At 38.2% G+C, this 12,604-nt stretch overlaps 1 protein-coding gene across 2 annotated transcripts; it reads right to left on the bottom strand.

Moving 5' to 3' along the window:
* Window positions 1-265: 265 nt before the first annotated feature.
* Window positions 266-12,599, bottom strand: LOC136702178 (tropomyosin-2). 2 transcript variants are annotated; one of them, XM_066677117.1, is made up of 12 exons: window positions 12,532-12,599; window positions 11,878-11,952; window positions 11,642-11,684; window positions 10,078-10,226; window positions 9,838-9,919; window positions 8,702-8,888; window positions 8,441-8,514; window positions 6,625-6,701; window positions 5,933-6,033; window positions 5,314-5,402; window positions 5,087-5,227; window positions 266-2,241 (listed from the first exon to the last, which is right to left on the bottom strand). In XM_066677117.1, exons 2-12 carry the CDS (start codon window positions 11,941-11,943, stop codon window positions 2,072-2,074), a joined length of 1,179 nt encoding a protein of 392 aa, XP_066533214.1. In that variant the 5' UTR covers window positions 11,944-11,952; window positions 12,532-12,599; the 3' UTR covers window positions 266-2,071. The 2 variants fall into 2 exon arrangements, with proteins under 2 accessions (XP_066533214.1, XP_066533213.1); XM_066677116.1 differs by lacking the exon at window positions 12,532-12,599 and adding an exon at window positions 12,086-12,522.
* Between the last annotated feature and the right edge of the window lie 5 nt (window positions 12,600-12,604).

The following is a 12,604-nucleotide window of genomic DNA, read 5'->3' as shown; positions in this document are numbered from 1 at the left end:
AAAACCTAGGCCATTTATGAGTGCATTTGATCAGTTTAAAGTTACTGATTGTAGCTTATCTGCATAAATTTATCCTTCTATGAAAGAAACTATCATGAGACCACTGATAAGATGCACTGCTGGTCCACAACAAACAAAAATGCAAACAACATCTTGGTCTGAATTGTGGAGGTAGGTTAAACACTGAAAGCATGCGGCTGAAATAAAACTATTCACAGTCTGAATGCAGAAAAATTCCATTTTATTTAGTTAGAAGATTCTGTGTAACGTTTTGATAAATATATTTTGTGCATGTGGGTGAATGACAGTTTTTTTTTTTACTGGAAATTAAATTAATATAGTGTTGACTTAAGAACAGATTTTCATACACTGATTTTTAGCAGCTGTATTTGAGGTGATGTGCCTTGTGCACTTTCACTTCAAGGTGAAAAACCACAGTAACCATGTGTGCAACTCTTGTCTATCTGTGCATTATTTGAGTGGTTACAGCACGGCAGAGATATCATCATGAGAACTGCACAGTAGTGGGTATTGTGCTGGCACAAATGTATCAGGCAAAGCAGCATTTCTGTAAGCATGCCTAAAATGGGCAACTCAACCCAACTTGCCTATAACACCAGCACATCAATTCTTATGAGTTTAAAAATACTAAAGGTGGAATTACAAACCACCTTCCAATCAATACTTCAACACACTGTAGTGCTTAGAATCAGTTTGCACTAACAGTGGAAAGAACAGCACACAGCAGCACAGACAGAAAGAAATTGAAGGAAAAAAGAAAGGGAACAGGAAACAAAACTTAATGATAAAAAAAACAAAGGGTTATGACATTGAATATTCAATGATGATATGATATCTCTCTAATACGTAAGTATGGGTCCTTCTGGGAGCTGGGCCATATTTTAAGCCTCCTTTTAAAGGGGTAGGAGCAGTGAAGGGTTTATAATAACATTAATTTGAGATGAGCTCTGGCTGGGATACATAAGCACAATGTGTTCCCTTAACTCCCTCTAACTCCTGTGAACAAAGCCCTCAGTCTTTCCAGCTGTTTAAAATACACTGCTCTATGTCAGGCCTAATTCACACTAGGGGGATGAGGGGAGGGGAAAAAAAACCTGAAATGCCAACCAGTCTTGTCACTGAATGGAGCGAAATGCTAGCATTATATTAAGCACCTCTTTATTTTGGTACTGTACTGTTAAGCCTGAATTGAAAACTGACTAGAATAAATAGCCAGTAGCAAGCTTTGTGTCACAGTGTACAAGTGGATGTTAACATGCTGCTCTCTAAATTCTAGTGCTCAGCTTATTTGCTCCAGGTTGACTTGACCTCAGTAGCCCAACCACATGTTCAAAGAATAGATCCCTTTATGTTGAAAAAGACAAACACTATAGCTGGGATAATGTGCCTCTCTTGTAGCACAGCTGTTCAGAGAAGTGAAACACAAAGAGAGCTCAGTGTTCATGAGGCTTGTAAAGATGCTTTCACCACTGAGCAGATCGATTACACAGTGGAAAACACGTTCCATTTCACAAACAGTGTTTGCTCACGCAGCTTCAGGCTCAGAGGCAATCATCAAATGTGGAGATTGTCTCCGAAAAAACATTTCTGCTTACCTAACATTTAATCTGAAATCAAGGGTATTAAAATAATAGGTATGCTACCACTATAGCAGCTTCTTTTGTGAAGTACAAATGATGTCGGAATATTTGAGAGTATTTGACTATATTTACTCCAGAGAACATCAGTTCAGGTACTAAAGGGAGGTGATTAATTCTGGATCTTTAAAACCACAACTGATCCTGAATGTTGTACCATCACACAAGTATGATCATGTGCAGCAGCTACAGAGCATCCCATTCATTTCATACTTTTTATGAAGAAAAACAAAAAAGCAGTCCACAATGGGTGCACCTTTAGGTAGCTGAATTAACCAAATATAAAGGGTGTCTAGAAACCTTTGGACATATAACGTACTATTTTAAATAAGGTTTTCATGTAATTTCAAGTCATGCCACTTTATTCTACACATAAACTTCATCAGAAGATGACCCTTCTTCACCTTCACCTGTCAGAGGTCACTTAGACTGAGGTCTGGAGGACTGTCTAAAACTCCTCCCTCGTCACCGGTGTCATCACTGTTACTCTCAAGTCCAATTCCAAGTCCATTCCCAGCTTCGCTAAGCTCACTTCCTGACAGGCTCCAGCGTGCACCTTGTCCATGGCTTCTTAGTTCTGGGGCTAAAAGGAAGCACAACAATCGTGAGTCATGGAAATCAACTCTTCATTTACCTTGTTAAAGGGCTGGACATCAGGAGAGTAAACGCCCAACTTCATTACACCTTTCAAATCTGATTGGTTAGGATACAGCCCTGCACTATAATATCATTAAAAGCAGTGAATATATGTAATTTTCAGCAATTAGTTAATTATTAGGTTGTTAAATATAGTCAGTTCATTTATCTATCCCCTAAAATAAATAAGATATAGATAAGAAAATGAATGTTTTTCTATATTTTCTTTCTGTGGAGATATAAGAACATTTTTAATTCCATAAAACTATAGCAAAGATTGAGGGTTTGGATTTAAGGCTTAAAGAATTTTATAGGAATTTAATTACATCTGTAAACATGACATGATACAGATGAAAAACAATGCTTGGATTACACATCTTTTATTACCCTCTGAGGGTACGACTAAATATAGAAATAAAATTATTAAAAAAACCTTCAAACTAATAAATCATTTACCACATTATGGAGAAATTCTATTATTAAAGCCTAATGACTAGACACCACTCCCTTGGCACAAGGCGGGTCCTCTCTCTCACACTCTCACTCTACACACTTACATCACACTGCTATCAGCACGATCACATGATGTCTGTATTTAGAAAAGACAAAACCTTGAAAATTCAAGGTACCCGAGTTCATCACCCCTCTCTGAAGGGTGTTCATGTGGTGACTTTAGGCAGTAAATGCTTTTCTATTAAAAAAACTACACCACTTGAAAAGCAACATTAGGCCTCGAGGGTGTCCCTTGCAGGTCACAGTGTGTGCAGTGTGTCTGTCCTAGGTCTGAACCACTCAATCCTCTCCCAAATATAGCAGCTCAGGAGATGAACGAGCAGGAAATTATCTCTCTCTCTCTCTTTTTTTTCCTCCTGCATTAAAACACCCACAGGCAAAAAGGCTGCAGAACAGAACCAAATTATTTCTACAGGAAACTTAACAAACCAGTTCTGTGTGTTTGTTTGTTGAGCTAGCAACTTTATGAACAAGTACCAGTATATGTTCATAAACAAACATAGACTTACCCATTGCACTTCAGTAATGGTTAGGTAAAAATAGACCAGCGTGTGAGTGAATAGACGAGTGTGAGCGCATGTGTGTGTGCGCATACTGGGGTCTCAGGGGACATCTCTTAGCTCCATATTTGGAACAACCAGATGCTCTCGTTGGAGACAAAACATGACTTAAACAGGAACTGTATCCAAGAAAGGCAAAAGCCTTGGCAATGTCAGTGGAGAGTGGCATTCAAAGTGTATACTAAACTCCCTCTAATGATATTAAACTTCACACTCCGCTGTGAATCTCAGCTTCACATATTAAAATAATACCATACTACCTTTTTTATATAGTTATCAAATAGAACTAATTTATGCCTCAGAGCTGTTTTATGCAATTAAAGTGTTAGTAAACTGTCTACATATTTCCAGAAGACTGAAAAATAAACATCACCACGTTTACAGAAATCCTTACTGACATGGAATTCCACAGATTGTTTGCCTAATTTAATGGTGAAGATGTGTGCAGTTCTGAATTAAAAAGAGTTTAATTCATGACAAAGAAGCACATACACCTCTTTGGAAGGCAAAATAGCAAAAGGAACTTTTTTATTTTTTCAGATTTGCCACTGTTTCTCTATTATCAGCATTACATTAAACACATTTATCTTCACTAAGTGTTTGAACTGCAAAAAAAAAAAAAAAAAAAGGCTGACGTTGCCTCACTGTGCAGAAAAATGAGACGGTACATTTCTATACAATCCAGATCATATTAAACCACAAATCAGGTTTTAAACAATAGACCTGACATGGCCGCAGTGACAGCTGTGTGCGTCTGGTATGGGTTGGTACTGCACTTGTCTCTGGACTCACTCGTCACTCTTGCTCAAAACTGCCCTCACTCAGTGCACAGTTAACATCATCTGTCTTAACTCGAGCACCAAAGTCACTGCGTGTGGTTCGATGTATGTGAGCTTAGATGACACATGGTTGACTTTTGTGGCCTCTCTGTATGCGTGTCTCTCTTCAGAGGTGGGAGAGTAACCATTTAGTGAATTTTTCTTTAAAGGGTTCTCTTTTCTGATATAGGTCACTTGCACAAACAAAGCTGTATAAACTTCCAAAGAGGTACTGAACATGCAGATGTAACACTGTGAGTACATGGTTTCCCTTCTGTGCATGTGTTTATAAAAGTGTGCTCGAGTCCTGGCCAGTAATATAAATAACGAGCATGAAGAAAGTCTTCCAGAAAAATAATTAGCAATTATTTATCTGATACAGCAGTAAGGAAACTGTTCTGTTTAAATAAATTAGATGACTTCAGGTTTCAAAATAATATTCGCCCAAAAAATATATAATAAGAAATGTGAATAATGATGACAGAAAATCTTCACTATTAAATGTTAAGGAAAGGTACATAACTAAGACCACATTTTGTTACCCAGCAAACAAAGCAGTCTATTTTCACCTGGTCAGAAAAACACGTTACATTAAATGCAAATAATATCATTACAATAAGTAATGACTGTGTTTGTCATCTTCTTAATGTAACCATTCATGTTAGATCAGGTGTGCAGTTAAGCCACTGCATCTTGGAGAAATAAGGAACACACACACAAAAAAAAAAAACAACAACATTTACTTTCTAGTGCTCTATTTACTCTACACTATATCTCTAGTATTTATTCTTACTCTTACACCGTATTTGATTTTTGTCCTATTGATGACCATATGGCCTAGTCCAAGTGCTCATGCATCATTACTTTGTACGTATGTGTGTGTTGTGTATGTGTGTCTAACCTGATTCTCCCAGCCAAGATGTGTCCAGATCATCCGAGCTAACCTCCGCAAGGCTGGGGGTGGGGCTAAAGTCATCTTCCGAATCTGACAACACTCGTCTCAGGGGACTCGTCTCCACAGCAACTGCTGATGCTGAAGGAGCTTGGGAGAGAAAGCAGAAGGTGAGGGAGGAGATAGTCAGCAAAAGGAGACGAAAGAGACACAGTGTGCTGATGTTAGTTTATTACTTTGTTTGTGCAGCACTTCTGTTGGCGTGGGGAGTCTGTCTCTCAGAATCAGGCCTCTCACTTCATCCTTCAGTTCAGATACAGTAAGTCTAACAATGTGCCCACACATAAAAAAAAAACAAAGAAAACAAAATGAATCAGTACCAAGCTACATTTCAATCTACTGTGTTGCTATACTGTAAATCATGAAAAAGTTGAATCAGCTGAATTAGGCTAAATTAGAAATCTGAAGTGCTATTAACACTAATGTGAATGCTCTTCCTTGTATATACACAGCTCTCTAGCTGGCTGTTGGCATTGAGCATGGTTAAAATTAAGCTTGTGTGCAGGTGTTCTAGATCATTGCATTTCATGCTTGTCTACAGACTGTGTACACAGTTGAACCAACGTTTGCATCCTAGAGTAGTTAAATTAAGCAATTAAACATTAGTGGCAGTACATCTCTGCAAATTAATGGGAAACCTTTTAACAGGAATCCTCCTTGGTTTACAAACCCTCAATGTGAAAGATCAAGCTCAACCACATGTCCTGGTTTAAGATGTTTTGCTTGATAGTATCTTAACTCCATATCTTTGTTCTGTAATATATGTAGCACAGACATGTGCAAGTGCATGCATACCTGAGCTCTCGTACTTCTTTTTGTGTGTGCTGATACTGAGAGAGAATCCTGGCCAGTTCAAAACTGTGTGTGCGGTACGAATCGGTGAGGCTCTCCAAAGACTGAACAGAAAACAACCATTGGAAATACAGTGATCATGAACACAATTACCAAAGTGGCTCAACAGACATTTTCTAACAGTACTCATTCTACTAAAGTGATCATTTAGAAAAGAAACCCATTGTAGATTTATCCTCCTAATGTTGTCAATTAGAAAAGTACTGGTTGTAATCAAAGTTACAGCTTTAGATTAGCACTACAGCTGAAAGACTAATTAACACACGCATTACACCTACTTGCCATGGTGAGGGGGGAGAGAATAATAATAATAAAAAAAACACCTTATGTTTATGTTGTTTTTGGCACTGTACTTCTTCATGTCATAATCATAAATAATAGACAAAAGCAGCCTCTAGATTACTGACACTAAGGTTTTTACATGTGATGTATCTAATATTAACTTCTGTGATCATTTAGGCAAAGAGTTTCAGTGATGCTAACTGCTGATGTCTAAGATACCATTACATATAGCTTCCGAGTTAAAGAGCAAATTTCAGGTACTAAAAATGTTTTTGCTCTGACTACATTGTGTAAATGCGAACGTTTGCTTTATTGCTGTAAGTAATCTAGCATCACTCAGGGATACTCAATACCTTGCCACTGCGTTCATACTGCCTTCTTGTTTCTCTGGCCTCCGACTGCTGTTGGAACATATCCTCTTCTTGCCTCACTAAAAACACATGCGCACACAAGCACAAAAACTGTCAGTGTAATACATCACATTGTCCACTCATCACCAGAGTCATGAGCTTGCAAGTGTGTGCATGTGAATAGTAGACAGTGAGCTAGTTTGATGGTGTTGTTCTTAAAATATTTTTGTTTTGGGTTTTTTGTGCTATGTATGCTGGCTGAGGTTGCAGTTTTGCCATTTTTGTTGGCTGCAGCTTGACTTTCCTGATACTAAAGTATTGTGACGGCAGCGCAGTAACTCACACTACACAACCCACATTGGAATTGACATTCAGTAAAATATCAGTGTCTATGTTGGTGAGTTATTACAGTCATAATCATCCTGGACAAGTTCAGAATTCATTAATATTTAATAATACCGGGCAATTAATGGACAAAATATATGTCCAATGTCTACAAGTTTTCTTAATTGGTGATGCAATTCAGTTACAAAGCGTATGCAGGTAATACTGTTAACTTATGAGTTTGGCCTGTTTGTGTGATGCGTGGCAATGTACAACATGCTGGTATCTCCCTGGTTGAACTGGTCTGATTTTTTTGGATACTGAGGTATTTAGAGTGTTTAATATTTGAAAGCTTCACCTTCACCTTCAAAATTTAAACATCAGCAAAGACCTATAAACAGAACATAATATTAAAAGGCATTGAAAATACTAAGCTAAAACTGTTGGAAAATATAAAAAGCTCTGTGAAAAATTGTGTGATAAAATGCTGGTATAAAACAAAGGTGCAAAAATCTAATCTTGAATATTTATTTCAGTTAAATTGACTCATCACTGGTTAATAATATTTACACATCCATGCCACCTGCTGAATATATTCAGAACTGCAGTATTGGACAAGTGAGGCAACCTTGAGAGGCATTTAATGCTACACATGTTTAGTTACCAGTGCTGCTTTGAACAAACTTGTCTTGCTGTGTTTTTCTAGAATGAAGTATCCTACAGCAAAGTATTCTGAATGGCTTTGTTTACATCTGAATTTAATTAGAAAGAAATTTCTAAATATTTGAAGAATTCCAGTTTGGCAGTTCATGGACTTAAAACCACACTATATGAACACATTACTTCTGAAACTAAAGGGAACGTCTACGATTGTGGGAAACTGCAGATCTCTCGGGTCTGTTTACGTTCATTGGCGTATGTTGGAGGAACAAAATGACAAAACAAAATATACGAGGCTGAAGTTTACCTAATCTGTAAATTTTATTCACTCTTCGATACATCACGATGACACATGGCATTATAATTTCGCGAGTGTGAGGCAGTTGCAGGCTCAAGAGCCGGCCACTGCAGCTGCTCCCCAGGAGCTGCGCGAGACAAGAGCCTGATGATGACAGAGCTTAATCCTCATTGGCTAGAATGATACCGGATGACTAGTTTGAATGTTTATATCCTTTATAATTATCTGATACTTATCCCCCCTGGCAGACATGCATGGTGGCATGGTGACTTTAGTTCTCTCTGCATCACCTCCACAGCATCCCATTGCATGCACCTTAATGTAGATGTATTTACTAGCCATAAGGGATGCGTATAAAATGAGACATTCCGTGTGCATAAATGACTCCAGTACCAAATGTATAAGAATATGGACAACAAACATGCATTGGCTGAACCTTAACATTTGGAGTAAGGGGATAATTGTGCAAAAACAATTTAAGTCAACTATTTCTTTATTTCTACAGGAGGTAAATAGGCTGCATGCTTATAAACTCACTCAGCTTGCTTTTGAGCAGGTCGACCTCTCTCCTGAGCTGTTCCACCTCCTCTCTGCGCAGTTTTGAGCTGAAACTGAAGCCATATATCCACGTCCATTACAAATAACAAACTGTGCACTGTTGTACGCTACCATAATAACATGACAATTTGAGAAGGTGAGCATAGGTCTCAATTAAAGCAAGGAACAGTCAGGTGTTGAAGGACAGGTAACCTTTCATCACACACCTGAATGATAACACTCCAAACAGACGCCACTGACCTTTCCTCCTGGTTGCCTAGCGACGTGGCCCTGTCAATGTGGCCTCTGATGCTACTTAATTCTCGCCCCACTTCTCTCTTCCACTGTTCCAGTCGTCTCTCTGCCCCAGGGTCCTTCTCTCCTTCTTTCTCTCTTTCCCTCTGCCTCTCCTTGTCCTCCAATTTCTCCTCCAGCCTCCTTACCTCATCTGGACACATACATAGATTCAGGATGTTGCTTTTAAGAAAATTAATTCAGAGTCAGGTACTACTATTGTGAAAACTGCTAAACCAAATCAAAACCTAGCAGAAGTACATGAGCAATGTGTTAAAAGCAGGTGACCTAAACCAAACATATTTAACAGGGCCATATTATGGGGGAAAAATCACTTTTTTGAGGGCATTAGCATATTCCTTTGGGGACCTGGAGCTCCTGCAAAAACATAATGTAAAGGGTGAAATTAAGTTATTTATGATCTGCAAAAATCGGAAAACATGGGATAAAACAAAGCAATCAAATTGTTGCTGCTTCTTATGGAGAGAACAGACTTTCAAAGGTCTGTTCAATATTCAGAGTTGTCCTGAACATTGAACATAATTTGTGCAGAGAAAGAGAAGCTATGACATATGAAAAACAGAAACAATGAAAGAGCAAATATGCATTCCTGCTCTTGGCACATCTCTCCTGGGTGCCTCGCTTTTGGAGTAAACGGGCTCATTCTCAACAGGCAATGAAACCAGTCGCTCAGAACAGTGCTCCTTAGGGGAAGAAAAGTGTGGTGTTGTTTGATCTTTGTGGTATATTGAAAAAAAGCATGGCACAGATGTTTTATTAAGACTTCATAGAACTGTGCAAAAAGGAGTATAATATGTCACTATTCATTTCCAGTGTTTTGTGTGTCCATTCTTTGCTTTTATTACAGCTCCATTCTTTCTGGGAGACTTGCTTCAACTGATCAAAAAATGTGCAGAAGAACTGTTCCATTCCAAAACCAATGTTTGGTTTTTAAAGCTGGTGGCATTTTCTTTTATGCATTTTTTCACCTTTTATACAATGATTAGTCAAAACATTAAAAACCCTCAAACAAATTATTTTATGATTACACAAAAACAACCTTGTGTTTCAAAAGACAGGTAGAAGAAAAGAGACTTACTCACCTTGCAGTGTCTGTATTTGCCTCTGCTGAGCATTTCTTTCTCTTTCAGCTGTCAGCAAGCTTTTTGTCAAAAATTCAATAGTCTGCAGAATAACAGAAATTACTATAGTCCCAATCAATTTGAAGACTGAAGGCTAACAATGCTAGAATGTGAATTAAACATTGGCAGTTTTGTAAGTACTTTCTGCTTTTCTCTCTCTCTCACACACACACACACACACATTAACCCAAACAACCAGACCTGGCTGTGGCTGTGTAGTTGGGCCTGTAAGCCTGCCAGGTCTGCCCACTGAACAGCACCGCTAAGAGGGGAAGATGGCTGGGGGAGAGAGGGGGCTGGTAGACAATCCAGACCTACAGAATGACTCCTCTCTCTCACTGGATACATATCTACGAAAGGAAAAAAAGTGACCATAATAAAGTGAAATACATGATGTAAGATCGGGCCAATGCAGGCCAATGCAATATGTATTATAGATTATAATAAAATATATAGTGGCATGCAAACGTTTCGGCATATAAGGTTACTATGAATGGTTAAGCAAGTTGAAGTTGAAATGTTCTCCAAAAGGCATATAGTTAAAGATGAAACAGGCCTTTCAACATTTCAATCAATATCAGTGTATTTTTTTATGTATATTTTTAGTGTGAAAAAATAAAAAGAGCAATATTATGACAACCTCCACGTTTCATTTATTTATTTTTGACTGGCAGCAACACATTCCAAAAGATTAAGGAAATGGTCATCAAAAGACTGTTAATTGGGTGATGCTACAAAATAATAATAATAATAATAATTCAATCATGTTGACTGGCAACAGGTCAATAACAAAACTGGGCTTAAAACATCTCCGAAAGCCAAGTCTTTCAGAAGTTAAGATGAGGAGGGGTTCACTATCCTGTGAAAGTCTTTGCAGACAACCATCATTGCATCCATAAATACAACTTAAAAATCACAAAATCACCCTGAATACATGGTTTATATAATTTGCATATCAATGCTCAATTTGTTTTTATTTACAATATGCAGAGCATCCCAACGTTTTGGAAATACTGTTTGTATTTGTTGATGGATAATTCTCAGCTCTCCAGTGACACTGGCATGGTGATAATTTATTGAGTTGGTATGAGTAAATCAGACACAGCGGTGCTGCTGGAGTTTTTTTTTTTTTTGTTTTTTTTTGTTGGTGCACCTTGTAGATGTAAAGTCAGTAACAGTAGCTCATCTGTGACTGCTTAGTTTGTGTTTGTTGACCTCTAGACTTTCAACAGTAGACACAGGATGCTGTTGGTTGAATATTTTTGGTTTTCAGTGACACTGAGAGGGTTAAGATCTCCAGTAGCACTGCTGTGTCTGATCTTCTCATACCAGCATAACACACACTAACACACCACCACCACATCAGTGTCACTGCAACACTGAGAATGATCCACAAACCAAATCAGCTTGGTGGGGGTCCTGACCACCTGAACATTGAGAAACGGGGTGACATGGAGTGAACAAATATGCAGAACAACAAATGGACTACAGTCTTTAATTGTAGAATTACAAAGTGCTCCATGAATCTGAGGGAATGCACAGTGAGTGCAGAAACAAGGCGCTCACAACGCAATGCTTGATCAGCTTGTGTGTGTGTGTGTGTGTGTGTGTATGTGTAAGGTACAAATGAAACAGAAACTACTGTGAACTAAGTAATCATAAATTAATGCCATTAATGTATAGGAAGTCAATTAAGAACTTTTTTCAAACACTAAAGAATATGCAACTTTAATTAGGAAAATTAGGACTGATTTTATTTTTGTACCTTCTCTTCCTCTGGAAAGCCTTCCATATGTGGTAAGCCGCTCCTTGTAAAGCAAAGAACAAAGCATGTTATTTGAATGTTTTTATTTTTTTGAAGCTAAATTAAGAACCACTTATGCCTTAGAGGTACCGTCAACAGAAACCCATCGCTATAAAAGTTATTCAGAAAAAAAAGTTTTAAGAAATTCAGACTATTGCGTATATTTTTAGTAAACAGAGTTAAAATAGTGCTCATACCCGTATTTTAGCAACACTACCATCAGCTGCAGATAAAATGGAGCTGAGCTGATTGTCCCAGTTCATTCTCGTTGCCTGCGAAACAAAATGTAACTTAATACTCAACGTCAGTACCTTCCAACGTTCAAAACTACATGAAATCACTTTGAAAAAACTAAGACATCTCAGAGTTTTAATAATGAACGTTCACGTTTGTAACATTCTTCACCTCAATTCTGGGTGAAATCCAGTAAGATCATTGCTGAGACGGCGAGCGTTATTTACAGTATACCTCGGCCGAATCTCAAATGACTCCCCACTCCCGTAGTATTGTGCGCTTATTTAAGTCATGAGATACACGCACATAGTGTCTTTTAAGTCCAGTAGGTAACACTACATACTTGGCCCAATCCCAAATGGTTCGATATTAGATGTGTAAGCCCATTTGAGAGTAGGAGCCCGTGTTTAATCCCTAAGTAGTGTGCACTATGTAGACAATGGGTTGACATTCGTATTTAAGCCTCAAAGTTATCACTGCTAGCTGGCTAATCTAACTCACCATCTCGTTATTCAATTTAAATCGTTACTTTTCTTTACAACGTATAGCCATGCATATAACACGTCTGTACGATGATACTACGCTAACAATACCGGAATGGGAGCGAGTTTTCTTACAATGTTTATCACCACTGACTGACCACAGCCACTTTTTAAAACCTGAAGCCGCTGCGCAACACGTCACACGCGG

The sequence above is a fragment of the Hoplias malabaricus genome, chromosome 7 (genome assembly GCF_029633855.1).
Source record: "Hoplias malabaricus isolate fHopMal1 chromosome 7, fHopMal1.hap1, whole genome shotgun sequence".
NCBI lineage: Eukaryota > Metazoa > Chordata > Actinopteri > Characiformes > Erythrinidae > Hoplias > Hoplias malabaricus.
Note: the sequence above shows the minus strand (reverse complement) of the source record. Positions and strands in the feature narration are given on the sequence as shown.

Coding starts and splice junctions, on each gene's coding strand:
- LOC136702178 (XM_066677117.1), bottom strand. CDS start 11,943: ATGAACTGGGACAATCAGCTCAGCTCCATTTTATCTGCAGCTGATGGT. Junction 9,920..10,077: donor AACTACACAGCCACAGCCAG/GTCTGGTTGTTT, acceptor GTTATTCTGCAG/ACTATTGAATTTTTGACAAA. Junction 5,403..5,932: donor AAAGAAGTACGAGAGCTCAG/GTATGCATGCAC, acceptor GCACATTGTTAG/ACTTACTGTATCTGAACTGA.